Source organism: Micromys minutus (genome assembly GCF_963924665.1).
Source record: "Micromys minutus genome assembly, chromosome: X".
Lineage (NCBI taxonomy): Eukaryota > Metazoa > Chordata > Mammalia > Rodentia > Muridae > Micromys > Micromys minutus.
The window spans coordinates 101,259,705-101,286,710 of NC_137970.1; the positions used below are offsets into that span (position 1 = coordinate 101,259,705).

A 27,006-nucleotide genomic window follows, 5' to 3' on the forward strand; every position below is an offset into this window, starting at 1 on the left:
GACCAGTGTCTTGTGACCAAGGCCTTTTCCCAGCTTTGGTATGTGAAGGCCATTCCTCCTGAAAGAACCATTATGACTTGCTGTATGTCGAAAATGCAGGTCAAATGGTCTTTCCCGAAGTTACATGTCCTCTTGGCTTAAAATAATCAAGTGCCCAGTCTGGTTTATTTAGCCATGTATTAACTCAGTTTGCTGCCTTTGTGGTTCCCACTGAATTAATGACAGCTGTAAGACTATTAATTGGCTTTTTGAAATAGTGTGTCACTCTGTAACTCAGGCTGTTCAGGAGTTCAATATGTAACAGCTTAGGATGAAACTTTCAATTCCCGTGCCTCAATCTCTTGGGCACTGGGATGGCAGGCATGTACTACCATTTCAGCTGGGGTACAGGTCAGTGGTAGAGCACTTGCCTAGTATGCATGAAGCCTCTGAGTTCCATTTCTAGCACCACCAGAAAAAAAAAAAAATCAACCAAACCCAAAAAATCCTACCCCCAATTCCCTAAAAACTTTAGTATCAGGAAGAAAATGATCTGATTTTACTAAAAACAAAGCACAGAAAATGGTATATCATGCAAAAATGTTAGCACTTTTGAGAGGGAGCAACTGGGAGGGGAAGATGAAGGGAAAGCTGCATTTGGGATGTAAAGTGAATAATAACTTAGTCAATAAAATATTTCATATTGTCTTTAGGGCATTTTGATCCAATCAATAGAGAAACAACTCGTTAAATAGCCTATTCCTTTACTAACAATTATGTTCAGAGTCTCTGAAGATTTGCTTAATGGTAATACATCATTCCAGAGCTGGTGAGATGGCTCAACCAACAAAAGTGCCCATGGCCAAACTTGAGTTTGATTCATAGAACCCACATGGTAGGAGAACAGACTTCCTAAAGTGTCTTTCATCTCATGAACTATAGCATGTGCACACCCATACACATAACTCAAAATAAATTATTATATAAGTGAATGTAATAAATTTAAGCAAATTATAGCATACTAGACTATACTATAATTCAACTAATTAGATAGATTTTGATGGAAAACTATGGAATAGAGGGAAATGGAGATCATGGGTAAAGAATGATCCCAAACATACCTTTTAATTTTTCAAAACAAGGACATTTTACTATTGATATAATATGTTTTCAAAAATTAAAAGCATTGAGTAAATAGCCAAGATTTCTGGAAGCGAATTCCTGGTAATAATTAATAAAACGTTTTGGAGCAGGGATTCGAACTACAGCATAGAGTAGCCTTACACTATCCTGCCTCCGTCCCCATCATGCTGAGATTACAGGTGTTCACCACGCTCAGCCAGAATCCTTCTGTCAATGGATTCTCAGTCATCGAATCACATGCCTACAGTCCCAACACTTGGGAGGTTGAGGCTGGAGGATGAAGAGTTTGAGGCCGAGCCAGGCAGTGGTGCACACCTTTAGTCCCAGCACTCAGGAAGGACAGGCAGAGGGATCTCTGTGAGTTCAAGGCCAGCAGCCTGGTTTACAGACTGAGCTCCAGAACAGCCAGGCTACATAGAGAAACCCAGTGTCAACAAGCAAATTACCACCACCACCACCACCACTACCAACAACAACAACAAACCCCAAATAAAGGAATCAACAACAACAAAAAATTTTGAGGCCAAACCTCCACTAAAGGCTATGTAACTGACAGTGTATGCTTAGCATATGCAAGGCCTTGGGTTCAATCTCAAGCACCACAAAAAAGCATTCTTTTTCTAAATGTAAGAGGAAGGTTTTCTTCCAAATGAGATAGGATTCTATAGTGCTTTTTCAGCAAGGTGGTATCATCTTAGTTTTCAGATACACACCTCTAATCTCAGCCATTGAGAGGAAGAGGCTAGAGTGAGCGCTCTCGTGCACGTGCGCGTGCACACACACACACAGACACACACACACACACAGACACACACACACACACACACACACACACACACACACACAAAAGAATTCAAGGCCAGGCTGCTCTACATAGTAAATCCAGTGCTACATAGTAAGAGTTTGTCTCATCCCATCCCATTTCAAAAAGCAAAACAAAACAAAAAACCCGCAAGCAAACTAAGTCCCCCATGCAGCACCATGGTATTGCAAGACCTAGGACTGATAAATGAAAGTTATGACTAGCCACAGTGATGATGAACTGCTAGATTTCATTACCATGTACATTCTGGTGTCACTCCTCAGGATTATTATTAGTAGTGACAGTAGTTAACACATAGTATCATTATTCAAGGCTGTTCTCTAAACACACCACCATACATGACAGCCATATATATATATATATATATATATATATATATATATATATATATATATATATATATATATATATATACATACATACATAAATATACACATATATGTATATTTATATATGTGTATATATACATATATGTCATACACATAGCTATTTATATAGCTGTATATGTAGATAGATATAAATATGTGACAAATATATTTATTATGAATGATTAAAAGCAGTTGGGAGAAACAAGAAACCCCTTAAATTTGTTCAGGAAGAAAACTCTTCCCACTGGTCAAATACAAAAAGCACTAAGAACAAGACATTGAGTTTCAGAGAACTAAGGCATATGAAGTTAAAAATAGGTATATGAGGTGTTGTTAAAAATAAGTTCTTCACAACTTAAGGAAAAGTAAACTCAAGCTCTTTATAAAGGAAGAAAATAGGACTAGCTGGAGAGTAGACTCAGCGGTTAAGAGCACTTGATTGTTCTGCCTGGGACCCAGGTTCATTCTTAGCACTCACAGTGTATGGTTTACAACACCTCTAACTCCAGTTCTAGAGATGCTGATACTGACACTTCAAGGGCACCTTAATGCACACGGTGTACAGACATATATGTAGGCAAAATACCCAGATGTATCAAGAAGTAATGTTTCATTCTAGTTTTCATATCATCATGATGTCTTGTTCTCTCTTCCATAGTCCTCTTCCTTCACATGCATGCACACACACACACACACACACACACCCTCACACCACTTACTTTCCAGATATGAAAGAAAAGGTGATATCTTTCCGAGTCCGACTTAAACACAATCAGCTCCACTCCTATCTACTTCCGTGCAGAGGACACAGTTATCATCACCTTTATGGCTAACAAAAACTCCAGAGTATATGCACCACCCTTTCTTTACTCATTCATTTCCACATTCACCTGTTGAGGAGCATCAAGGTATTTCATATCCAGACTATTGTGAATAGACTGGCAACACATATAGACATGCAAGGAGTTCTGTGGTTCCTTTAGGTATCTAGGCAGAAGAGGACCAGCTGAGTTATATGGCACCTCTCTTTTAGATTTTTGGGGAACCTCACCGAGTTCCATAGTGGTTTCATGAGTTTACATTCCTGCCGGTGATCGGACAATGTCCTCTCCTCACAACCTTATGATGATGGCCATTCATCAATTGTGGCAAGATGAAAATATCAATGTGGTTGAAATTCGCCTTTTCCTGATGGTTAAGCAAGTTGAGCATATGTTTTTGTGTTTATCAGTCACTGGCATATCTTTTAAAGGAAAAGATACATTATTTATTGTGTGTATATGCATGCCAGGGCACGTGTGTAGAGCTGAGAGGACAACTTGTAGGAGCCAAATCCCTCTTTCCATCATGAGAGTTCCAAGGATCAAATTCAAGTTATTAGGCTCGGTGGCACGACTTTTTCTTGCTGAGCAATCCTAACAGTTCTATTCTTTCTTTAAAAATAAGACTTAAAAAAAACCTTTTTATTTACATCCCAAATGTTTTTCCCCTTTCCGGTCCTCCTTCCCAGAGTTCTTCACCCACTCCCCATTGCCTCTGAGAGGGTGCTCCCCCTCCCAACATCCTGAGCATCCCCCTTTGCTGGGGTATCACCTTTCTACACAATTAGGCAAATCTTGTTCCACTGAGGCCAGACAAGGCATTCTTCTGCTCCACATGTGCCAGGAGGAAGACTCAGCGCAGCCTGTATATGCTCTTTGCTTATTATTTTATGCATATGGTTGCTTTTACATGTCTGTTCACCACATGCATGTAGTGCCCATGGAGGCCAGTAGAGAGCATCTACTCAGTACAGATGGTTATCAATGTCTTTGGGTGTGGGAAATTAAAACCTAGTCCTCTGAAAGAGCAGCCAGTGCTCTTAACTGCCAAACCATTTCTCCACTTTTTTTTTTTGGAGAAATAATACATTCACTTATTGATTTGATTTGTTCAATGTTTGTATTTCTGTCACTTGTTTGGCGATTTTATACTTTGTTGTTTTTGAGACAGAGTTTTTCTGTTTAACAGCCTTGGCCACCCCGGAGCTTGCTCTGTAGTCCAGGCTGGCCTCAAACTCAGATATCTGCCTGCCTCTGCCTCCAGAGTGCTGGGATTAAAGGCATAAACCATCACTGCCCAGGTCAAAGGTACTGGAGAGACTGCCATGGGTGTTGGGAACCAAGCTCTCTGAGACTAGCCCTTAAATGGCTGAGCCATCTATCCAATTCATTTCAGTTTTATTAGCATATATTAACTGCTCATGGATTGGCTGGATTAATATAGTAAAATTGGCCATCTTACCAAAAGCAATCTACAGATTCAATGCAATTCCTATCAAAATTCTAACTCAATTCTTCATAGAGCTAGAAAGAGCAATTTGCAAATTCATTGGAATAATAAAAAAACAAAAACAAAACAGGATATCAAAAACTATTCTCAACAATAAAAGAATTTCTGGGGGAATCACGATCCCCAACCTAAAGCTGTATTACAGATCAATTGTGATAAAAACTATATGGTACTGGTACAGAGATAGGCAGGTAGATCAATGGAATAGACTTGAAGATCTAGAAATGAACCCACACGCCTATGGTCACTTGATCTTTGACAAAGAAACTAAAACCATCCAATGGAAAAAAGACAGCATTTTCAACAGTTAGTGCCAGTTCAACTGGCAGTCAGCATGTAGAAAAATGAAAATTTATCCATTCTTATCACCCTGCACAAACCTCAAGCCCAAGTGGATCAAGGACCTCCACATAAAATTTGATACACTGAGACTAATAGAAGAGAAATTGGGAAAGAGCCTCAAACATATAGGCACATGAGAAAATTTCCTGAACAGAACAGCAATGCATGTGCTCTAAGATCAAGAATCCACAAATGGGACCTCATAAAACTGTAAAGCTTCTGTAAGGCAAAGGATATTGTTAATAGGACAAAATGGCAACCAACAGACTGGGAAAGGATCTTTACCAATCCTACATCTGATAGAGGACTAATATCCAATATATACAATGAACTCAAAAAGTTAGAATCCAGAGAATCACATAACCCTATTAAAATGGAGAACAGAGCAAAACAAAGACTTCTCAACTGAAGAATATGGAATGGCAGAGAATCAGTTATTAGCCATCAGGGAAATGCAAATCAAAACAACCCTGAGATTCCACCTCACACCAGTCAGAATGGCTAATATCAAAAACTCAGATGACAGCAGATGCTGGCGAGGATGTGGAGGAAGAGGACCACTTCTCCACTGTTGGTGGGGTTGTAAACTGGCACAACCACTCTGGAAATCAGTCTGGCACTTTCTCAGAAAATTGGACATAGTACTACCTCAGTACCCAGCTATTCCACTCCTGGGCATATACCCAAATGATGCTCCAACATCTAACAAGGACACATGCTTCACTATGTTCATAGCAGCCTTATTTATAATAGCCAGAAGCTGGAAAGAACCCAGATGTCTTTCAACAGAGGAATGGATACAGAAAATTTGGTACATTTACACAATGGAGTACTACTCAGCTATTAAAAACAATGACTTCATGAAATTGTTAGGCAAATGGATGAAAGTAGAAAATACCATTCTGAGTGAGGTAACTTAACCCCCCCCCCACACACACAAACCCACACATGGTATGCCCTCACTGATAAGTGAATATTAGCCAAAAAGCTTGGAATACCCAAGATACAATCCACAGACCACATGAAGCTCAAGAAGAAGGAAGACCAAAGAGTGGATGCTTCAGTCCTTCTTAGAAGGGGGAACAAAATATTCACAGGAGGAAATATAGAGACAAAATGTGGAGCAGAGACTGAAGGAAAGGCCATCCAGAGAAGGCCCCACATATACAGTCCATATACAGATCCATCCCACATATAGTCACCAAACCCCACATACAATCACCAAATCCAGACAATATTGCTGATACCAAGAACTGCTTGCTGACAGGAGCCTAATATAGCTGTCTCCTGAGAGGTTCTGCCAGAGCCTGACAAATACAGAGGCAGATGCTCGAAGCCAACCATTGGACTAAAAACAGGGTCCCAAATAGAGGAATTGAAAAAAAGGCCTGAATGAGCTTAAGGGGTTTTCAAGCCCACAGGAAGAACAACTATATCAGCCAACTGGACCCCCCGGAGCTCCCAGAGCCTAAATCACCAACCAATGAGCACACATGGAGAGACCCATGGCTCCAGCTGCATATGTAGCAGAGGATGGCCTTGTTGGGCATCAATGGGAGAGGAGGCCCTTGGTCCTGTCAAGGCTCAATACTCCAGTGTGGGGGAGTGCCAGGGCAGGGAGAGGGGGTGGGTGGGTGAGCACTCTCATAGAGGCAGGGGAGGGAGAAAGGAATGTGGGACTCCAGAGGGGAAACGGGATAACATTTGAAATGAAAGTAGATCCTAATTTCATGTCAGATATACAGTTGGACTGTCTCCCCTGTCTTAGGCTGTCACTTCACTCTGCTTCCTTCGCTGCTTTGCAATTCTTTTACCCATTCTTCTAACCATTTATTGAGCTGTTAGGTATTTTCGGAAAGTCTTTGTTCCTTTACTGAGAGGCACCTAAGACTATTTATTTTCTATTGTCTGTTCCCCCAACTATTGAAATACAAATTTCTCAAGGGTAGTGATTTCAATTAAAGAGTGGCAATCAGTAAGTTCTCATTAAATATTTGTTGAACAAACCAAAGAGATTCAACTCTGTGTTGTCAAAATGGGGGGGGGGGGGAATCTAAGTCTCTGTTATTTAGTAATTATTTTTATTATTGGGTTTTCAAGGTAGGGTTTCACTGTGTAGTACTGACTGTCCTGGAACTTGCTCTGGAGACCAGGCTGGGCTTGAACTCAGAGATCTGTCCTCCCCTGACTCCTGAGGACTGGCACTAAAGGTGTGCGCCACCACCACCACCACTGATCTAGTGATTATTGTTCTAATAATTGTAACAACCTGAAAGTAAACCAGTTGTAGTTCTTATTCAACTGGGGAACAAAAGCCACCATGAGGTTTCATGCCATGGCGACATCGAACTGGAAAAACCTGGACTAGCCTGAAGAAAAAGGAGGAGTGTCAAGATAAAACGCTTTACTAACAAGGAAAACTTATATAAGCAAGCTTATAGTGATTGCCTGAAATGTAAAGTTAAAAAAGATTACAAGACACAGAGCTTTAAGGAATAGTCTCACGGAATGTCAGAAAACCATATTCTTGACTTACACACTGCTACATCATATTTTTCAACTATATTAGAAAGAAGTTACTTTTTGGTAAGAGTTTAACATTTAAAAATTGGGATTTCATTAATACCATTAAAAACAGAATGTTTTAAAAATTGAATGGAAAAATGGTAACTGACAAAAAAAAAAAAAAAAAAAAAAAAAACAAAACCCTGAGTTAGGCACAAAAATATTTCTAGAGTATGTTTTAAAGTCCAGTCATATAGATCTGATTTCAAGTAAAAACAGCATAAAATAACTGGCTAGCCAGTTAAAACCCTTATTATTGAATTGGGACTCGAGACTGTCTCCTTTAATCACAATTAAGAAAACAAGTCCTTTGTTAGCTTTTTTTTTTTTTTTTTTTTTTTTTTTTTTTTTTTTTAAGTTCAGTTGTGGTGACACATGTCTTTTAACTCAGCATTCAGCACTCAGCAGAGGCAAGTGGGTCTCTGTGAGTTTGAGTTGTTTGTGTTCGGCCTGGTCCACACTGCACGTTCTAGGACAGCCAGGACTACATAGAAAAACCTAGGGTTTTCAATTTTTCTTTTAATTTTTATGTTTATGTGTACGGGTGTTTTGCCTGCATGTACATCTGTATTCCAGATGTATGCTTAGTGCACGTGGAGGCCAGAGTAGGACATCAGAATCTCTGGCACAGACGTTGCAGATAGTTGTGAGCTACTATAGGTGCTTGTAATTGAACCTGGGTCGTCTGGAAGAGAAGCCAGTGTTCTTATCAGAGTACCCAGTGTTCTTATCAGATGAGCCATCTCTTCAGCCCATCTTTTGCTTGCTTGTAAAATAGTTCACATTAGTAAAGTATAAGTAAGTGTGCTTAAGGAAACAAAACGAGATGCATTCGATAGATAAAGATAAAAATAGACAAAGCAGGCAATCTTCCATGTGAGAAGAAAAACAATTCTTGTTAGACAATATAATCTATAGGTTTTTATATAATTTTATTTATTATAAAATAATTCCCAAGAGTGTTTAACAATACAAATTTTATTAAAAAAATAAGTAACATCAAAACTGTTCAGAAAAATCTCTATTTGATGTAACCAAAATAAACAAACACCAAAATAAAAATATACACATCTCTCTATATATTTGTGGGCAAGAAACAAGTGCATTTTTGGTCCCAATATTTTTGAATATATTATATTTATCTAAGGAATTACATTAATGGCTAAGAAGATAATTACTAAGTTAATAGCAATGTAGCTTAAAACTTCTTTTAAAATCTGTAAGCGGAGTTTTTGTTCTTTGTCTTGAATTCCTGACCACTAAGATGTTATGATAGTCTCAACATAGAGAGAAATACATTAATGTCTAATGAACTGAACAAGTATCACTCATGCCTTTAAATTCAGCACTTGCGAGGAAGAGGCAGGCAGAAATCTATGAGTTTAAGGTTAGCCTGATCTACATAGTGAGTATCAGGATAGCCAGGGCTATAATATAGACCACGCCTCAAAAAAAAAAAAGGAAAAAGAGAGAAATTAACAATAGGTAGATGCATGAAATATGTAGAGAGTTTTAAAGAAATTTCTTGGCATTTTAAGCAAACACAAAAGAAAAGAATTAAGCAGAAATTACAAATGTAGATAATAAATTTGGTGAATGACAAAAATTAAACTATAAAATGTAATTGTCAACAATTATTCAACACTAGAATTGTCGAGAACTCATGGAATAGTGGCTACAACTTTAAATGATAGCATAAAGAACTGTTACTTTGGAGACATAACTTCACAAAAGTTTGTTTTTCCAAGAATATAGATGTAAGCTTCACTCACTTGATGGTCTTTCATGATTAGAATAAACTCATATGCTTATACTTAAGAACCAAGGCCCTCTGAGGGAAGTTGTGCTCAAATCTATTTGGTGCACTTTAGAGGCATTCATGGCCCGTATCCATATCAGCCTTATGGAAGGCCAGGCAGGTAGGAAGGAACTCTGCCTAAGAACTGATAAAATTCTAAGGCCACACATTAAAACAGGTCTCACAGTCAAATAAATCACATTCCTTGGAAAGAGAGACCAAGCATCAGTTGTGTCCACTGAAGGGGGGCACTGTCCAGGAGGACACTGGACATTTCTTTTGAAATTTCTGTGTTGCCTTTGTATCTGAAAAATAGACCAATGGCAGACAAAAAAAAATATGAAGGAAAGAGAAGGTATTCGACAACCAAGACTTAAGAAATTAAGAAGCAGATAAAACAGAAAAAAAAAGGAACCAGACTAGCTATATATACCATCTGACATATAATATTCTGAAGGCAAGTACAGCAGAGAAAAATCCAAATTATCTGAAACAATGAGAGAATAGACTACAACAACTAAAGGTCCTTCTCTGGAGCCAACTGGAGAAGAAAAGTATGTTAAGATCTGCTAACCCGAGGCTAAGATAAGATAGAGTAAGGATCTACGGCCATCTGTAGCTAATGAGAGCTAGTGTTGTGACTTTTAACTGGCTTCATGAAAACATTTCAGAACTTTGAACTTAGGAAACTGCATCTGGGAAAGCAAATACAGCAGAACTTTGAACTTAGGAAATTCCAACTTGTCTTGCACCAGGTTGGACGAGCTTCATAGAGCAGGAATCTATTTGAACAAGCCACTTTAAAACAAAAACAAAAGACAAAGCCACTTTAATATTTTTCATTGCTATTAGTGATCCATTTGCAGCAGTGCTCAAAATCTGTCAAATTTGTGCTGAATGAAAATTAGACTTACTCAGAAGTGGATTCAGAAGTTACGGTTCTTTCAGTAACTGCAATCAGAGAAGGTTTTATGGTTACCGATGTAATACATGAAGGCAGAGTATCAATTTGAATTTTAAGAGCTCACACTGTGATAGAGAAAAACTACTGGCCCCATAGATCATAAATTCAAAGGAACAGACGCATGTACATACCATTCTCTATTACAACTTGGCAAGTATGAGTTTTACGTTGATTTAAGTGTTTAGCCATACGGTCTAAGCCAGAAGTATCAGCTAGGAAGTCACATTTAAGGCACACTAGAGTGATGCCCCTATGAAAAGAGAAGACTAATAAGACAGAGGATCGTATGTGGAAATCCATGCATAAATTCAGTAATTGTTCTGTGTAATAACCCCTGATTTTTATTTCAAGTGCTATCACTGTCATTTCCCAATCTGCTGTAAATATGATCTATCTAATATGTTTCACAAAGGGTTGGGGTTGCAGGCAGTATTTACTTTGCATGTGCAAGGCCCTATATTTACAGGCCCCGAAAAAAAAAAAGATTCTCAAGAAAATAGCCTAGGCATTGCTAAATTATGCTATCTTTTAGTATTTTATAAATTGTATATTCTCAATTTGTTGCTAAAATATTCAAATCCGGAGACCCAAAACAGTCTTGGCTCAACTAGCAACTTGTATAAGTTGTATAATCACAGTGATTCCATGCCTTGGCTTCAAAGATAACATTTGAAGCTGGAGAGATGGCTCAGTGGTTAAGAGCACTGACTGCTCTTCCAGAGGTCCTGAGTTCAATTCGCAGCAACCACATGGTGGCTCACAACCATCTGCAATGAAATCTGATGCCAGCTTCTAGTATGTCTGAAGACAGCTACAGTGTACTCATATACATAAGATAAATAAATAATCCAAAAAACAACCCCAAAAACCTAACAAGAACAACAAAAAAGAAATATAGAGGTCTGAAAAAGATTTTAAAATCTCTTTAAAGCTAATAAGCACTATGATGTTCTCTATATACAAAATTATTAGGTATTTTGGACACATCAGCAAACAAAAAGGTTCAGTTTATGAAGCATATAATCCAGTGTATTTAAGTCAGAATAAAGTTAGAAGAGGTATAAAGACTGTAAATTCAGTAATTTAATATAATTATTAGTTTGTTAACAAAGCATATACATACCTGAGATTTTATTTGTGTTTTGTGTGTTTTGAGATAGGGTCTTACTATTAGCCCGGTGGGGCCTTGAACTCAGGATGTTCCTGCTTCCTTTCCCCAGTGCTGGAATTATAGGTGTGAGCCACCACACCCAGCTTCATCATATAAAACACCTCAGATTTTTATAAGTCTAAAACTTAGTAGTATACCTTATGCTAATTCTTTTCATCTGCAGCTCTGGTCTTAACATCCTATTTTAGATTTACAACCAGGTGCGGTACACATAAGAATCACGTTTTCTCTCCTAAACCACCTTTCCCCTGATTCCTCTTATGATGTCACTTCCTTGCCACTAAGGTTTAATAAAAACACTTCAGATGTTTTAAATATTTAATAACTTAATATGTCATTCACACTGTATTAAGCTGAGGCTTTTAGACCTATCTCTTCTAAACAAATGACCTAAATGACCCCTAAAAGACAGGCATTCTAAAGACCACTTTTCTGAAGAGGATCGTGTCCTGTTTAGTAACTTATCTAAGGCCAGCCCCATGTTTGAAATGTAGCTGTTTGATTCCAGAGCCCACTTTTAGAGTAGTATATGCAATTTGTTGTAAGATTTTTCTTTCATTTTAACAAATGAGCTTCTTTTAAAATTATTTAATTAATTTAGTCTTTAGGGCTTTCTATCCATCCATCCATCCATCCATCCATCCATCCATCCATCCATCCATCCATCCATCCACTCACTCTACATCCTGATTGCAGCCCTACTTTTCTCCTCTCCATACCCTGGAACACCAAGTGGCAGCAGGACTAAGCACATCCTCTCCCTCTGGGGCTAAACAAAGCAGCTCAGCTAGGGGAAATGGATCCAAAGACAGGCAACAGAGTCAGAGACAGCCTTTGCTACAGTGGCTTGGGACCCACATGAAGACCCACAGCACTTGTGCTACAAATGTGTGGGGACCTAGGTTCAGCCTCTGCCTGCTCTTTGGTTGGTGATTTAGTCTCTCCGAGCTCATTGCTTTATTTATGTTTATTGTTGTTTTGCCTGCAGGCATATCTGTGTGAGGGTATTGGATCCCATGGAACTGGAGTTACAAATGTGATCTGCTATGTGGGTGGTGAGAATTGAACCCAGGTCCTCTGGAAGAGCAGACAGTGCTCTTAACTGCTGAGCCATCTCTCCAGCTTCTCTGTTCTTTCTTTTTGGCTTAAAAAAGACTTATTTTATTTCCTGTGTATGAGTGCTTTGCCTACAAGTATGTATATGTACCATGGAAGTTGGAACATCAGATTCTCCTGAAACTGGGATTGTGAATGGTTGCAAGCCATGTCCTTGTATATGTGCTGGGACAGGAACCTAGAGTCTCTGCAAGAGCGACAAGTGCGCTTAACCTCTTCACTGCCTCTCTAGTCCTAGCCCAATTTATTAGTAAATAACAGCCTTAGCTACTCTGTGGTTTATGAAGCTACAACTCACTATGTTTACTCCTCCAAATTCATCTTCCTTCTAAACCCTTGATTCACCCGAAACATCTGTGACTTTCTCAATGTCTTTCAAAGTAAAATCAATTCTTAATTCTTTAGAACATTCTTGGATTAAAAAAGTCTGCATCTAAACTCAAAAATTATTTCCCCATATTCCAATCTATGCTTTCTTCTTCGTGAATCTTTATAGATCTTTTTTTTTTCTTTTTAAATTTTCAAGACACAGTTGCACTGTGTAGGCCTGGCTGTCCTGGAACTCACTCTGTAGACCAGACTGGCCTCCAACTCACAGAGCTCCACCGGCCTCTGCCTCCTGAGTCCTGGGATTAAAGGTATAAAGCATCACACCCAAACTTTGTACATCTTTTAAGCAGACGCCTCTATTTCTTCTGAAGTAAGTAACCCTCATTGTATCTATAATACATTTCCTGATATTATTGCATCTATTTATGTTCACTTCTTTATGTCCTCCCAATAAATTATCTATTTTTTGAGATAGGGGCTCCCTATGTAGCTCTGGATGAACTGGAACTCACTATGTAAACCAGGTTGGCCTTGAATTCACAGAGATCCATCTGCCTCCGACTCTCAAATGCTGGGATTAAAGGTGTGCATCATGTTACCGGATTTAAATTCTACCTTTTTAAAAGTTGGTACCAAGTCATCTTCATCACTGTGATGTGTGCACTTTTCTCCCATAAAAAGCAAAAGCGAGAGACTGGAGAGAAGGCTCCATTAAAAGCACTAGTTGCTTTTCCACAAAACCCAAGTTTGATTCCCAGAACCCACATGATCAATGGCTCACAACTGTCTGTAACTACGGTTTTAGGGCACTCCAATGCCCTTGTCTTGTTTGCATGGGTGCCTACATGCATGTGGTGCACATATATCTATTTATACAGGCAAGACACGCATAATAAAATAAAGTACGTTTTAGCAAGAATAAAGCTGAGATTTATAAATAGTATACATTAATTTTAAGTATTACAGCATTTTAATAAACTTACACCCAATCAAATATTGCTAAAAGACTCTTTTTCATTTTACAGTGTAAATACATGAAAGTTTCAACTCAGTATCTGGCATCACTGAAACAGGTTAGTCATTTGTTCTAAGAATATAGCAACAAACATATCACGTCCAGTGACAATCATTTAGATTTTAAATTAGGTATACCTAATTTAAACACCTGGTTAGAAAGTGTAATTACAATTTTTAAATACAAAGAACAGAAAAAGATCAATTAATTACCTGAGAGCCCGCGAATGCTTCTTAAAAATATAAAACTGCTTATTTGGGTGGTCATTGTGAGAGCTGATAGATAAAAGACAGACGAGATTTTATTACCTTTATGATCTGATAATTTATATTAACTTTGAGCATGTTTTCAAGTCTATGTTTATTTTCTTACTTTTGAAGAGAAGCTAGTGGTGACACAAGTACTGAGGTTCTATCAATCACTGGTACAGCCTGTGGTCAGTTCCCATCCACTAATGTTACGATTTAACCTCCTGTCGCCTCAATCAATGTGATGGCATTAGGAAAGACTTTGGGAAATAATTAGGCTACAAAAGCAGAATCCTTCCACACAGGATTTGTGTCCCTATAAGAACGCACTTGTCCCTTCTCCTGTGCAACATAGTGTGATGGCCATCCACCAGAACACCTCTTCTTGTTGGCATGTCTTTTTCTACCATTTAATTTTTCTCTCTCTCTCTTTACAAGTTTTTCTCTTTTTTAAAAAAAGATTTATTTCTTTATTTTATGAGTGTTTTGGCTGCGTGTGTAAGCCTGTGCGCCACTTGCATTCCTGGTACTCATGGAGGCTAGAAAAGAACATCAGATCCCCTGATGCTGGAGTTACTGAATCTACTTATGAAGAAAAAGATTCTTTTCCCAGATAACATTACTGTTTTTAGAGAGTAAGCACACATTTGGGTATAAGTTGAGTTTTCTGTGTTTGCCACTGAATGAAGGCAAAGATGGAAGGTTGACGTGAAGGAGAAGCAATGAATGCTCTCTAGCATCATTAAAAATCCTAGAGCTTACACAGTAGAGATGGCTCAGCAATTAACAGTACTTGTTGCTTTTTTCTTTTTAGAAGACTTGGCTTCATTTCCTAGCACCCACATGGTAGTTTGAAATCTTCCGTGACCCCACTCCTGAAAAATATCTGACACTATCTTCTGGTATCCGTGAGCACTACATCAACTCAGCGCATGTATACATAAGTAGGCAACACATTAATACACATAAAATAAAAATAAGTTTTAAAACATGCACTTACTTAATAAACCCATTGTACTTTTATTAATTTAACTTTTTTATAATTTTTGTCCCACTGTTTTTATAAATTATTACACTTAAAAACATACAACATTCTAGACATTCTCTACTTCTATGTTCCTACTTCCCTGATAAGACACACTTGCTTGCAATAGGACAACTGTGTCTTTAAAACAAACAAACAAACCAACCAACAAACTCCTTGAAGAGTAGTAATTTTTGATAGCGTCTCATGAATTCCAGGCTAGCTTTAAAATTAATAAACAGCCGGAGATAAGCTCGAATTCCTGATCTTTCTGCCTCTACCTCCCAAGTGTTAGAATTATAGGTAGAAGCCATTAAATCTGGATGGCATTTTTTTTGTGTGTGCTGGGGATTGAACCTAGAACTTTATGTATGTTAGGCAGTGATGTACCCTCTCAGACCAGAATGGTAATTTTGACTGGCATGTTCAACTCACCTCATATGATTTGTAAAGGCTTTGTTACAGTTAGTGGTATACTTGCAAAAATCACAATTTATATATGTAGAAAAGTGGCTTGAAAAATCCTTTATTTTGGAATGGCACTCAATACACGTGTGATTTCCCTGGTGACACCTTATGGAGATGGAAAAATATATTATACAATAAAAACAAGAAATTAAAAAAAATAAATTATTCATTTATTAAAATTATCAGTAATTTGTATTCATAATAGAAAATTAAAACGATTTTGACATTAAGAAATTGAAAGGATGTATGTATTACAAGGTTAAGCAAACCCTTATTAACAATTAATCGATGGAGATCTTTAAGATTATTTAAATTTTGAAAAGTTGCTTTGAAGCAAGTAAGTTAAAAGCTTAACACATGTGAATATTGTGAAAGTGGCCAACCAATGACCCAAGTCATGAGAGGAAGCCCATGCCAACATTGCCTAGGTGGCTGGATGGCTCAGAGACCTGAAGAAGAGCTAACTTGACTGAACAAAACAACAACAACAACAACAAAAATCAATGAAACCGTTCCTAATACTATTCTGCTATAATCATAGATAGGCACTTAGCCCAACTGTCATCAGAGGCTTCCTCTGGAAGCTGATGGAAGCAGATACAGAGTCCCAGACCCAAACATTAGGTGGGGCTCCAGAAACCCTTCAGAAATGGGGGAGGAAGGATTGTAGGAGCTAGAAGGGTTGAGAACATCAGACCAGGGACACAGAACTAAGCAGGTCTCATAGAGACTCACAACTAACTGAAAAGGCAAGCACAGAGCCTTCATGGGTCTGTTCTAGGTCCTCTGCATAATCCTGTGGTTGTTTAGCTTGGGGGTATTTGTGGGCCTCCTAACACTGCGAGAGGGAGCACCTTTGATTCTTTTGCCTGTACTCGAGACCTTTTTCAACCAGTAGGTTGTCTCATTCAGCCTTGATATGAAGCTTTGTTCCTAGTCTTATTGCTGTCTTATTATGTCTCGTTCAGTTGACATCCCTGGGAGACCTCCTCTTTTCGGAAGGGAAATGAAGGAGCAGTGGACCCAGGGGAAAGGGAAAGTTGAGGGAGGGAACTGGGAGGCTGTATGACAGAATAAAAAAGATTATCAAATAGATATTTAAATTTTGAAAATGTGCCTTGAAGTAATAAGCTAAAACAAGTGCAAAATGTCTAACACATGTAAATAGTTCCCTAGGGGAAAAAAGACTTAGTTAAGCAATTAAATGTCATAAGGCAAAAATACAATGTTTAAGATTAGTGCAAAAGATTAGAATCACAGAATAATCACAGCAGTTCTAATTCTGCTCACCAGCTGTAAAAAGTACCATTTTATTATCTGCTAAGTCTTCATAATAGAAAAATGATTGTCAAGTAAGTGTGTAAGAAGGTTCTTTGACATGGTGATACGCATTTAACTTTTGAAATTACATTAGTATCACATATAATGAGTAAAGGGAGTACCTTAAGTTCTTCAAATCTATGCTGAATTTATTTTTCCTGGTGCGCTGTCTCTTTTGCTTGTAGGATGGCTTGGCTTTGGATTTAGTTGGACCTGTACCTGGCTTACTTGCACTGGGCTTACCAGCCGTGGTTGAACTTGTTTGAGGGTTAGCTTTATTTGCAGATACTTTTGAGTTGTTCTTAGTAGTTGTACTTTTAGACTTTGGCACTGAGAGCTGAAAAGAAGGGCTTGTGACAGTACTAGAAGGCGGGCTTGACGCTCTTGATTGAACAGATCCTAATGAAGCTCGAATGGTAACCTAAGAAAACAAATCAGAATATGTTTAGAAGGTTATGAAAATGGTACTAAAACACTGTTTGTAAGGCCTTACATTCGGTTATCTAATATGTGTGAGTGTGTTTACATGCATATATTCTGAAGCAGGCTCTCACTTGAACACAGAGCCTGCTGATTTGGCTAGCCTAGCTAGCTAGCTAGCTTGAACCACAAGCATCCCATCTCTGCCTCTCACATTCTGGGACTACAGATGGGCCATCTCTCCAGCCCGACAAAAATTATTAATGTCATTATATTACAATAGGAAAATTTTGGAGGTTTGCAATATTCACATTAGTATTTCTAGTCTCAACAGGGAATAAATGGATTGCAAGAAGTTACACTGGAATGCATTTCTTACTCTAGATGTTCATAGTATTGTTCTATATTATTTTAGGCCATTCTAATAGCAGATATAAAAAAATGTATGCACTAAAACCCAAATATAAAAGGAATAATTTGGGGGGCTGGAGAAATGGCTCAGTGGTTAAGAGCACTAACTGCTCTTCCAGAGGTCCTGAGTTCAAATCTCAGCAACCACATAATGTCTCACAACCATCTATATGGGATCTGATGCCCTCTTCTGGTGAGACTGAAGATAGCAACAGTGTACTCACATAAATGAAATAAATTAATTAATTAAGAAAAAAATAAAATAAAAGGAATAATTTCACTTTGGATTATCAACCCATACATCTGCTGGACCAAATATTCAAGAGCAAACTTTATATAAAGTAGCCAGAGGGAAAAATATGGCAAACAGGGAAAACGAAGTTTATAGTCAAATGTCTGCTTAGTAAGTAAAAAACAGTACTGTTATCCAGGGAAAGAATCTGTTTCTCTGTTAGGGGATTCAGTAACATGAACTTTCACATGTCTATGAGGCTCAAAGCACTATGATAGATGCTTGGAACACAATAAATGAAGCGTGACTTTCAGTCTCAAAGGCCTTGTAGTTTAGCAGGTAATATATTTAAATAAATGGCTTATAGAATACAAAAACAACTCAGTGACTCAGCTTCAGTGAGTCTACAGAGGAATGTCTCAAACCATATGTCAACCAACTCAAACAGCAGTCCAAAGTTTTTACGTTTGGAGTATAAGAACAATACAACTTGGTTGGAAACACAGATGGCTCAGCAGTTAAGAACATTTGATGCTCTTGCAGAGGACCAGAGTTTAGTTCCCAGAATCCATGTAGGCCAGCTCACGACTGCCTGCAGCCCCATGGCATGTATCTGATGCCTTAGTTTGGCCCATACAGGTACATAGCACATGAGCACGTGAGCACGTGAGCACATGCTCATGTACACACACACACACACACACAAACACACACACACACATACCTGTGGGTTAAAAAAGTAGTATAATATTAACTTTAGTTCTTAACACACACACACACACACACACACACACACACACACACACTAAAAAGAATAAAATCTTAACTTTATTTCTTAATAACAATAAGAAAAAAATTAATATTCTATTCAATAGATTTTAAGACCAGATAGGAGTTTCTCCTCTTCCTTCCTTTTTTTCTGTTTTTGAGACACAGTCATGTAGCCATTATCTTCAAACTCAGATATCCACCTGCCTCTGCCTCCTGTGCACTAGGATTGAAGGCATGCACTACCTTACCTAGCCCAGGAGCTTATTAGACAAAATGGAAAAATACAACATATTTAATACTTACTTTTGTTCCAGGAGGCAATCCTTCTAGTTCTTTAGGCTTTATAAATGTACGATGTTCTAACTTATGATCGATTTTCTCCTTGGAGGTCAAAAACTGTAGTCTGCATTTTGGGCAACGATAGATTCCTTTTTTCTGTTTATAAAAAAGTTAGAAATAATATTAAAATATCTTTTCTTTTCTCTTCTCTTCTGAAAAAGAGTCTCACTATACAGTCCCAGTTGCCCTTAAAAATCTGCATGTGGTAGACTTTGTTGGTGTCTTGTGATCCTCCTGTTTCAGCTTTGCAAGTGCTAGGATTATAGATATGCACCATATGATCAGAGATACAAAAACCTACCTCTAACACTGAGACCTGCTCTTTGACTATCTCTGTAATTTAAAATCTGGATGTCAGCATGTAGAAGAATGCAAATTGGTTCATTCATTCATTCGTTTGTTTTTGAAATACTGGAGATGAATTTCAGGTAGGTTAGGCAAGTGCTTTAGTCCATCTTTTTAAGCAACTTTGATTGTACATTTAATATATAAACTATCCAAGCATTCAAGATTACCACAATGAATTAATTTTATTTTTATTCTTAGAAAATATAAATATTTTACTTTGATATCTTCATTTGTTTAACCAGTTAATAAAGCAAATTAAACTTTTAAAACAAAAGAAAAATAAACCTAGGTGGGCATGGCTGTACATGCCTTTATCCCTAGCCTTAGAGGTCAGGGGCAGGTAGATCTCTCAGTTTGAGCCAGCCTGGTCTACATAGCAAGTTTCAGGCCAGCCAGAGATACAAGATAAGATCTTAAACAAATGAACAACTTCAAGAAAAAAACAAACCAAAACAACCAACCACCAACTAACCAAAAACACAAAAACAAAAACAAATTCTAACCAGAAACTCTTAAGAAAGTTATAAATAAAATAGAAATAGATTTAAATGACAAATCTGTCCAACAGAACATTTTGTGGTTTCATTGTCCATGGTAAAACCTACCATTTACAAGTGGACAGTGAGTTTAAATGTAAGAAGAGCAACTGAGAAAGTAATTTTATAATTTCTTTGTGGGTTTAAACTTAAATAGACACACATCAATAGAGGTTATGAGGTTGAGCTGCATGCATATGGACACATAAAAGAATTCTTTCCAATTTACTGTTTGATAATCCTTTCACTAAGTCCTCAAACAAGCAAATTATTATTTTGCTAACACAAAACAGAACTCTAGAGAAACTAGGTCACTTGTTTATAGCCATCTAGTGTTCTTTCTATATCTGTTAATTGAAATATTTATACATTCTCATTGACTGCACATATTATATGTGTATACATATATATAATTTTTGTGCATAAAAATGTAAAATTTCTTTATAAATCTATATTTCCACAAGCATATAAGTGTTTCTTTATAAACATATAATCATCAAGGAAAACCAAAACAAAGAATTGTACAAGAAAGTATCTAGTACAGTTACTGGTGCCCAGCAGGCAAATATAAGTTCTTCATGATATTCAAAGTGATGTACAGCATAAATGTAATATTTCTATTTTACATAATATTATACTATTTTATATAATATTCAGTGATATCATGAATACTCAGAACCTGAAGATTTCATATGTCACTGACACAAATTCACCTATTCCCTTGGCAATAGTAACTTCTCTTTCCTGTTCAGAATGGAACAGAGCACTATATACTTCCCTGTAAAAGTATCACAAAAGAGCCCCCCATTGTTTATCCAATACCTCCTGGTTAGTCCTGAGATCATATGCATACAGGTAACATTACATGGACTAAGCAGATTATATTTAGAGGTGTGCATATGTCTGTGTGTGTTTGGTGTGTGTAACAAGTAAAGAAAATGAAGCTATGAAGTTGAGAGACAACAAGAAGGCAGGGTATATGGGAGGGGTTGGAGAGAGGAAAAGGGGCAAGATAATATTAAAATTTCAAAATATTATTATACATTTAAAAATCTACTTGTTCCATATTTTTTACAGTATCTCAGTATATGGAATTTCCCTTCCTTTAGCATCTCATAACAAAATGGACTTGGTTACTCTTAATTCTTCTCTTTCTTACACATTAATATAAGCTATATACTATGTTATTAGCAATATGGTTAAAACATTTATCTTTGTATTTTCACTACCTTCAACCACTGCTACCACCCATACTAGTTTAAAGCCACTATAGACTTTGAAACAGGCTCCTGCTTCTCTCCTTTATCCACTACTATGGTCCTTTCCAAAGCTGTTGGGGTGATCTTAAAAATGTTATGCATTTTTTAGTTGCTGAAGTCCCTCTACTGGCTTTCCATGAACACTCAGGAATCCTGATTCTTACCCACAAGGCCTACTTAATCTGGTTTGCCATCCATTACCACAACCTCAGCTATGACTTTTCCCATTGCTTCTTTCCTTTGCTGTAGTCACATTAACACCCGTGCTATTCCACCAACATCCCAAGTATATGCTCACCTTACTATCTAACCCACTTAAAATGTTCCTACTGTTTGGAATGTTCTCTTTCTGATGGTCATATTACATATTGTTCTATCCCCTATGGAGAGGCCCTCGTTGATCAACTCATATGAAAAAAGAGAACCTATTTGTGGTGGCTTGAATAAGTTTGGCCCAGGGAGTGGCACTATTAGGAGGTGTGGCCTTGTTGGAGGGAGTATCTTACTGTGAGGGTGGGCTCTGAGACCCTCCTCATAGTTGCCTAGAAGCCAGTCTTCTCCTGTTTGCCTTTAGAACAAGATGTAGAACTCTCAGCTCCTCCAGCACCTTGCTTCCTGCTTTGATGATAATGGACTAAACCTCTTGAACCTGTAAGTTAGCCCCAATTAAATGTTGCCTTGGTCATGGCGTCTCTTCATAGCAATAGAAACTCTAGCTAAGAAAGGCACGGAGAGAATGAACAACACATATCAGCACTGAGCACAATTCAAGGAGTTTAAAATGTCTCCTATTCCATTCAGAGAACATTTCCCCACAGGCTTGGGTTGGAGATATTAATCTAATATCTAATTAATTTGAATTAATTAACTAAACGTAAATTTTGCACATCTTTCTTATGTATGTATGTTGCAAGATACCAAGGTTGAGGAAGATACAGAAATAACATGACATTCAACCAGAGAGACAGTGATTTGTCTCAAAGGTTAACAAACAAACAAACAAATAAAACAAGGGATAAAGCAGAGCACAAAATGTTCCCTGTACTAAAAATTTTGACAAGCATATAATACTTTTTGATGGAGTTGAAGGGTTTTCAAGAGTAGAATTAACTATGTGCAGTTTCTGCCTTTTTGAACCCATCATTGTTGATTTTGTATAAAGCTCTGTTTTCTCTTCTATAAAATAGAAATAATCATATCCTCATTTCACAGGATGTCTGTTAAGATAATGCACATAAAGGGATCATTGGTCATCATAATGCAAGTGATTAGTTGTTTGTAATTACTTTTACTTCTAAGAAGTTTATAAAATTATTTAGCACATACAAAAACTTTAATCTTTCTTAAATATGTACACTGTACTATTTCTCGTTATCGTCTTTTTAGAAAAATGTTATAACCAAAATCTTCAAAAATAATAAACAATAAGTTTAATAATACTTAATGTATTAATAAAGTAATTTCCAGTACAAGACTAAAACTGCTCAGCTCTGGCTTTTTGGTCTTTTGTGAATAATGACTCAAACTGAATATACTTGAGAAATACACAATACGCTTTATCAAAAGATTTGTTTCCTCTTTCCTGCTGAATGTCCATCTCTTAGGTATTCCAAACTTAATAAATGGAGCCACGAGTATAGCAGTTTCTGAGTCTCAGACACTTACACAAATTCTTGTGTTGAAATCCTGCGCTCCAATGTATTATCTTTGGGAGACAGAGTATCTGGAAGGTAATTAGATCATGAAGGCAAAACCCTCCTACATGGGATAATGTCCTTAGAAAAGAGAGGTTTCTTTGCCTTTGCTGGACACAATTCTAGTGCCTTGAAATCAGACTTTTCAGCCTCTAGAACTGTGATACATAAATGTTTATTGTTATTTGAGCCATTTGGTTTATGACAGTGTGTCATAGATAGACGCCTGTGTAGATTAAGAGACTACTCAACGTTGATATAAGGTATATCAACGATCTCTGGGAATATCGCCCGGTGTGTTGATTCAGTAGAATAACTTCGGAGACTCAGAAGTTGCTATACTCACAGTTTTGTTTATTACAGTGAAATGAATTAAGAAAAAGATTAAGGATAAAGGTACACTGTCAAGATTCTGGAGGATACCAGGCACCAACTTCTAAGCATTCTCTTAGATTTGTTATTAATTTACCCCAAACTAATCACTGAAAACAGAACAGAAACTGTCTAGGGGAACAGAGACTAACAATAGGGTCCCGATATGAAAGAGGAAGGTGGTGGACAAGGGAGAGAGATGTTCAAAGCACATTAAAGACTTTGAATGGAAATAACTTCATGTAACCAGGTTTAATAAAATAAAAAACAATTTTCTATTACTTCTTGTTTATGAACATAAACAAAAAATTTAGACTAGTCACCGTGGCACATGCCTTTAATGCAAGCAATTAAGACAGCAGAAGGAGCTCAGTGAATTCAAGGCCAGCCTGGTTCAATATAGTAAGTTCCAGGACAGCCAGGACAATATACAGGGACCCTGTCTCAAAACATTGTTTTAACTCTGAATTCTGAAAGTCCAGTCATTTCTTTTATCAGAAAGTATTTGATAGGAGAATTATCTAAGGGAAATCCTTTACTAGATTTTGTGGCTGGGTATGGAAGAGAGTGTCTTCAATGCTAGTATTTGGAACAGAGTCAGAAGAAGGTGGATCTCTGTGACTTTGAGGTCAGCAGGGTCTATATAGAGAGTTCCAGGCCAGCCAGGACTACACGGTGAGTTCTTGTAAATGAGGGGGGAGGGGAGGTAAAGAGAGGAAAGAGAAAAGAAGAAGGTAAACAAACAGATTGATTTTTTTTTGTCAGACTTTTTTTAAGGGTGAAAGGTTTTTTTTTCCCCCAGTTAACAAGAAGTTAATTTTATTATTTAATGACCGAAGCAAAGTCATGTTAGCAGCAGGGCTGAGGAAATTGGCAACAAAATACAATTGATAATAAGAAAATACAGTGAGAAGACAAAAGTTTAGTACATGTCCAGTAAATCCTGTTCAATGCTCTTTCAGGCAAATAAATGAAGGGGTCACAGTTTCGCCAAAGTTTTCAGACAAAGGCCAGGCTAACAGTTTCAGAAAAAGACTAGGTGAACTCAAAGTCAGAACTCAAGAAAGATGTATAAACACCAATACTGGTATCTTAGAAATTATAGAGTAGAATTGGCAAAATCCACATAGGAGGCAAATTACACTCTAAACATAGTTTACTAATCTGGTTATAAGAGTCACAGCTGTTTCCTCTTAGCAGCTAGTATTAGAAACCATCCTGGGTAAGCGATCACAGATACTTATAGCCTCACAGCAAATACAACAACGGACTAGGAAGTGGAAAGGACACTTGAAGAGGAAGAAAAGCAAAATCCTTAGCTTCCTCACTTCAAATGCTTTCCTCTGCTCTTCAAAATCACCACAAGATCATAGTTTCTACTAATATTGGATGCTTCAACACCCCACTTGTTTATCCCATTTCCCTCTTTTTTATTCTGTGGTTCCTGTTTCTAGTGATACCTTTCAGAAAATTCACTGGTTATGGGCCTCAGTATTATCTGAAAGCAGGTGAAAAAAGAAGTTAGATGTTTCGTAAGTCAGCATAAATTATAAATTAAACATGACACTTTGAACATGTTTGCTTTCTGTCAGGAATAAATGTAATTACTGTTCTAAGTCCTTATGCCTTTTCAATAAGACCATGTGAAGAACTAAAGTAGACCTCACCTGATGTCTCATGTAGTGATTCATATACGGGGTTGCCATTCTACTAACTTTGAGGCAGAACGGGCACAGCAAGTTCTTAGTGTTTTCGTGAGATGATCTAAAGTGAGTTTCTACATCAGAAAATATTGATGACCTAAACTGGCAAACCTAGAAATATAAATAAAGTCAAGTTCAACACAACATTTTATAACTTGCATACAATATACGTCAAATTAGTAGTGATATATCATTGGGTTAGAAAAACATCCTGCACTAGAGATATTTCGAACCATAGCCAGACATGATTCCTCTTTTCAGATCTACCATTCCTCAGGGTGACTTACATTTTCAAGCACTTATTTATGTTTTTCCTGAAATATAAAAGATCATTTCTTCTTCGTATTTTAAAGGCTAAGCCAGAGTCACTTCAACCTCTGGAAAAACACTAGTCAAAATATATTTCATTAGTTTCTCTAGTATTCCTATTTCCCTGACGTGTATAATCTTTGTTATATGATAAACAAGTCCATGTTTGTCTTTCTCCAGCAAGACAGAGAACCATGAACAGGAAGGCCAACTCCAGTTCAGTACACCCATATACAATGCATGAGTTGGGTCAAGTGTAAGTCACTGAACACAAGGGCTTTTCAATTTTAGTATACTAACTCATTTAATTGAAATGCTTAAGAAATCAAAAGAAACAATACTACTTCATGTAAGGCAGACATTGAGCAGAGAGCAAAGTATCTGATAAACATGTGTATACCTGGCAAATATACGGCATTTCACCAGGTTTATGAGTGTCCTTCATATGTTGTAAAAGCAGATGCTCTGTTTCAAATGACAATTCACAGATTTTGCAAATAGCTGAAAGGGGGAAAAACACATTACAGCATTTTTCACATGCTTATGAAAACAGGGTTCATTTTGTATAATTAAATAATACAGTAACACTACTAGAACAGGTGATTCTAGCGATCTAATCACTACTGACTAATACTGTTTGGAGGAACTGTGGATGTAGCCTGATTCTAGAGCTGCACAGTGCTATGCTACCTACAAAGCAGGAAATAAGGGCGTTGGTTTTAAATGTGAAACATCCTCTATAAACTTTCCAACAGAATCCTTAATGTTCCCTCATGATCAGATAATTAAATGATGTAAAAATGTCACTTACTAGAAAAATCATGAGGAGTATGTGTACTCTCAATGTGGCACTGTAGCTGGAAAGGGTTGGGATACTGCCGGTAGCAATGCTGGCACGTAGTGTGGCTTTCCCAGGTCTCATTGTTCTGCTTTTCAAATTCCAAGTGGTGTTTCATGTGGTTCATAAATCTACAGATGATGGTAAAACATGGACAAAATGTATAACAACGAAAGATTTACAAATAATTATCATATCCTAAAATTTTTAAATGGCTGATAGTGAAAATATTACCTATAAGGCTTTAATATCACCTAGAAAATCATACACTTGTAGTGTGATTGGCATGAGTTCACCCCCATAGGCGCATATAATCCTGTTTGGATTAGATTAGGTGTAGCTTTGTTGGAGAAGGTGTGTTGCTGGAGGCGGGCTTTGAGGTTTCAAAAGGCCTCGCTATTCCCAGTTAACTTTCCGCCTCTCTGTGTGCCTTATGAGGTCTCAAAATGTAAGCTGTCAGCCTGACTGTCCACTGCCACGCTCCCTGCCATGGTGGTCATGGACTCAATTACCCTTTGTAATCATGACCACAAATTAAATGCTTTATTTTATTAGTTGCCTGGGTCATGGTATTCGCTCACGGCAACAGAATATTAATAAAGACAATACTTTAGCCTGGCATGTGTCCGTACAACTAATTACTAGGAGGTTGAGATAGCAGGATTCATTAGAGTTTATGAACTTACGGTTAGTCAAGGAAATATATCAGATTCTATTACCAAATAATTGTCACAGTGTCAAAAATTGTAATACAAAAAATATTTTCCTT

General features: G+C 37.4%; 1 protein-coding gene across 1 annotated transcript in view; it reads right to left on the reverse strand.

Moving 5' to 3' along the window:
- Positions 1-10,029: 10,029 nt before the first annotated feature.
- Positions 10,030-27,006, reverse strand: part of ZNF280C (zinc finger protein 280C) — a gene marked incomplete at its 5' end in the record, with an annotated part of 38,969 nt that continues 21,992 nt past the window's right edge. Inside the window, 10 exons of the mRNA XM_080911001.1 lie at positions 10,030-10,147; positions 10,264-10,300; positions 10,445-10,563; positions 14,158-14,220; positions 15,653-15,790; positions 17,128-17,426; positions 19,143-19,274; positions 25,055-25,201; positions 25,800-25,900; positions 26,211-26,368. Of these exons, the coding sequence (XP_080767127.1) occupies positions 10,132-10,147; positions 10,264-10,300; positions 10,445-10,563; positions 14,158-14,220; positions 15,653-15,790; positions 17,128-17,426; positions 19,143-19,274; positions 25,055-25,201; positions 25,800-25,900; positions 26,211-26,368 (1,210 nt within the window). The 3' untranslated portion in view covers positions 10,030-10,131. The remainder of the gene's footprint in view (positions 10,148-10,263; positions 10,301-10,444; positions 10,564-14,157; positions 14,221-15,652; positions 15,791-17,127; positions 17,427-19,142; positions 19,275-25,054; positions 25,202-25,799; positions 25,901-26,210; positions 26,369-27,006) is intronic.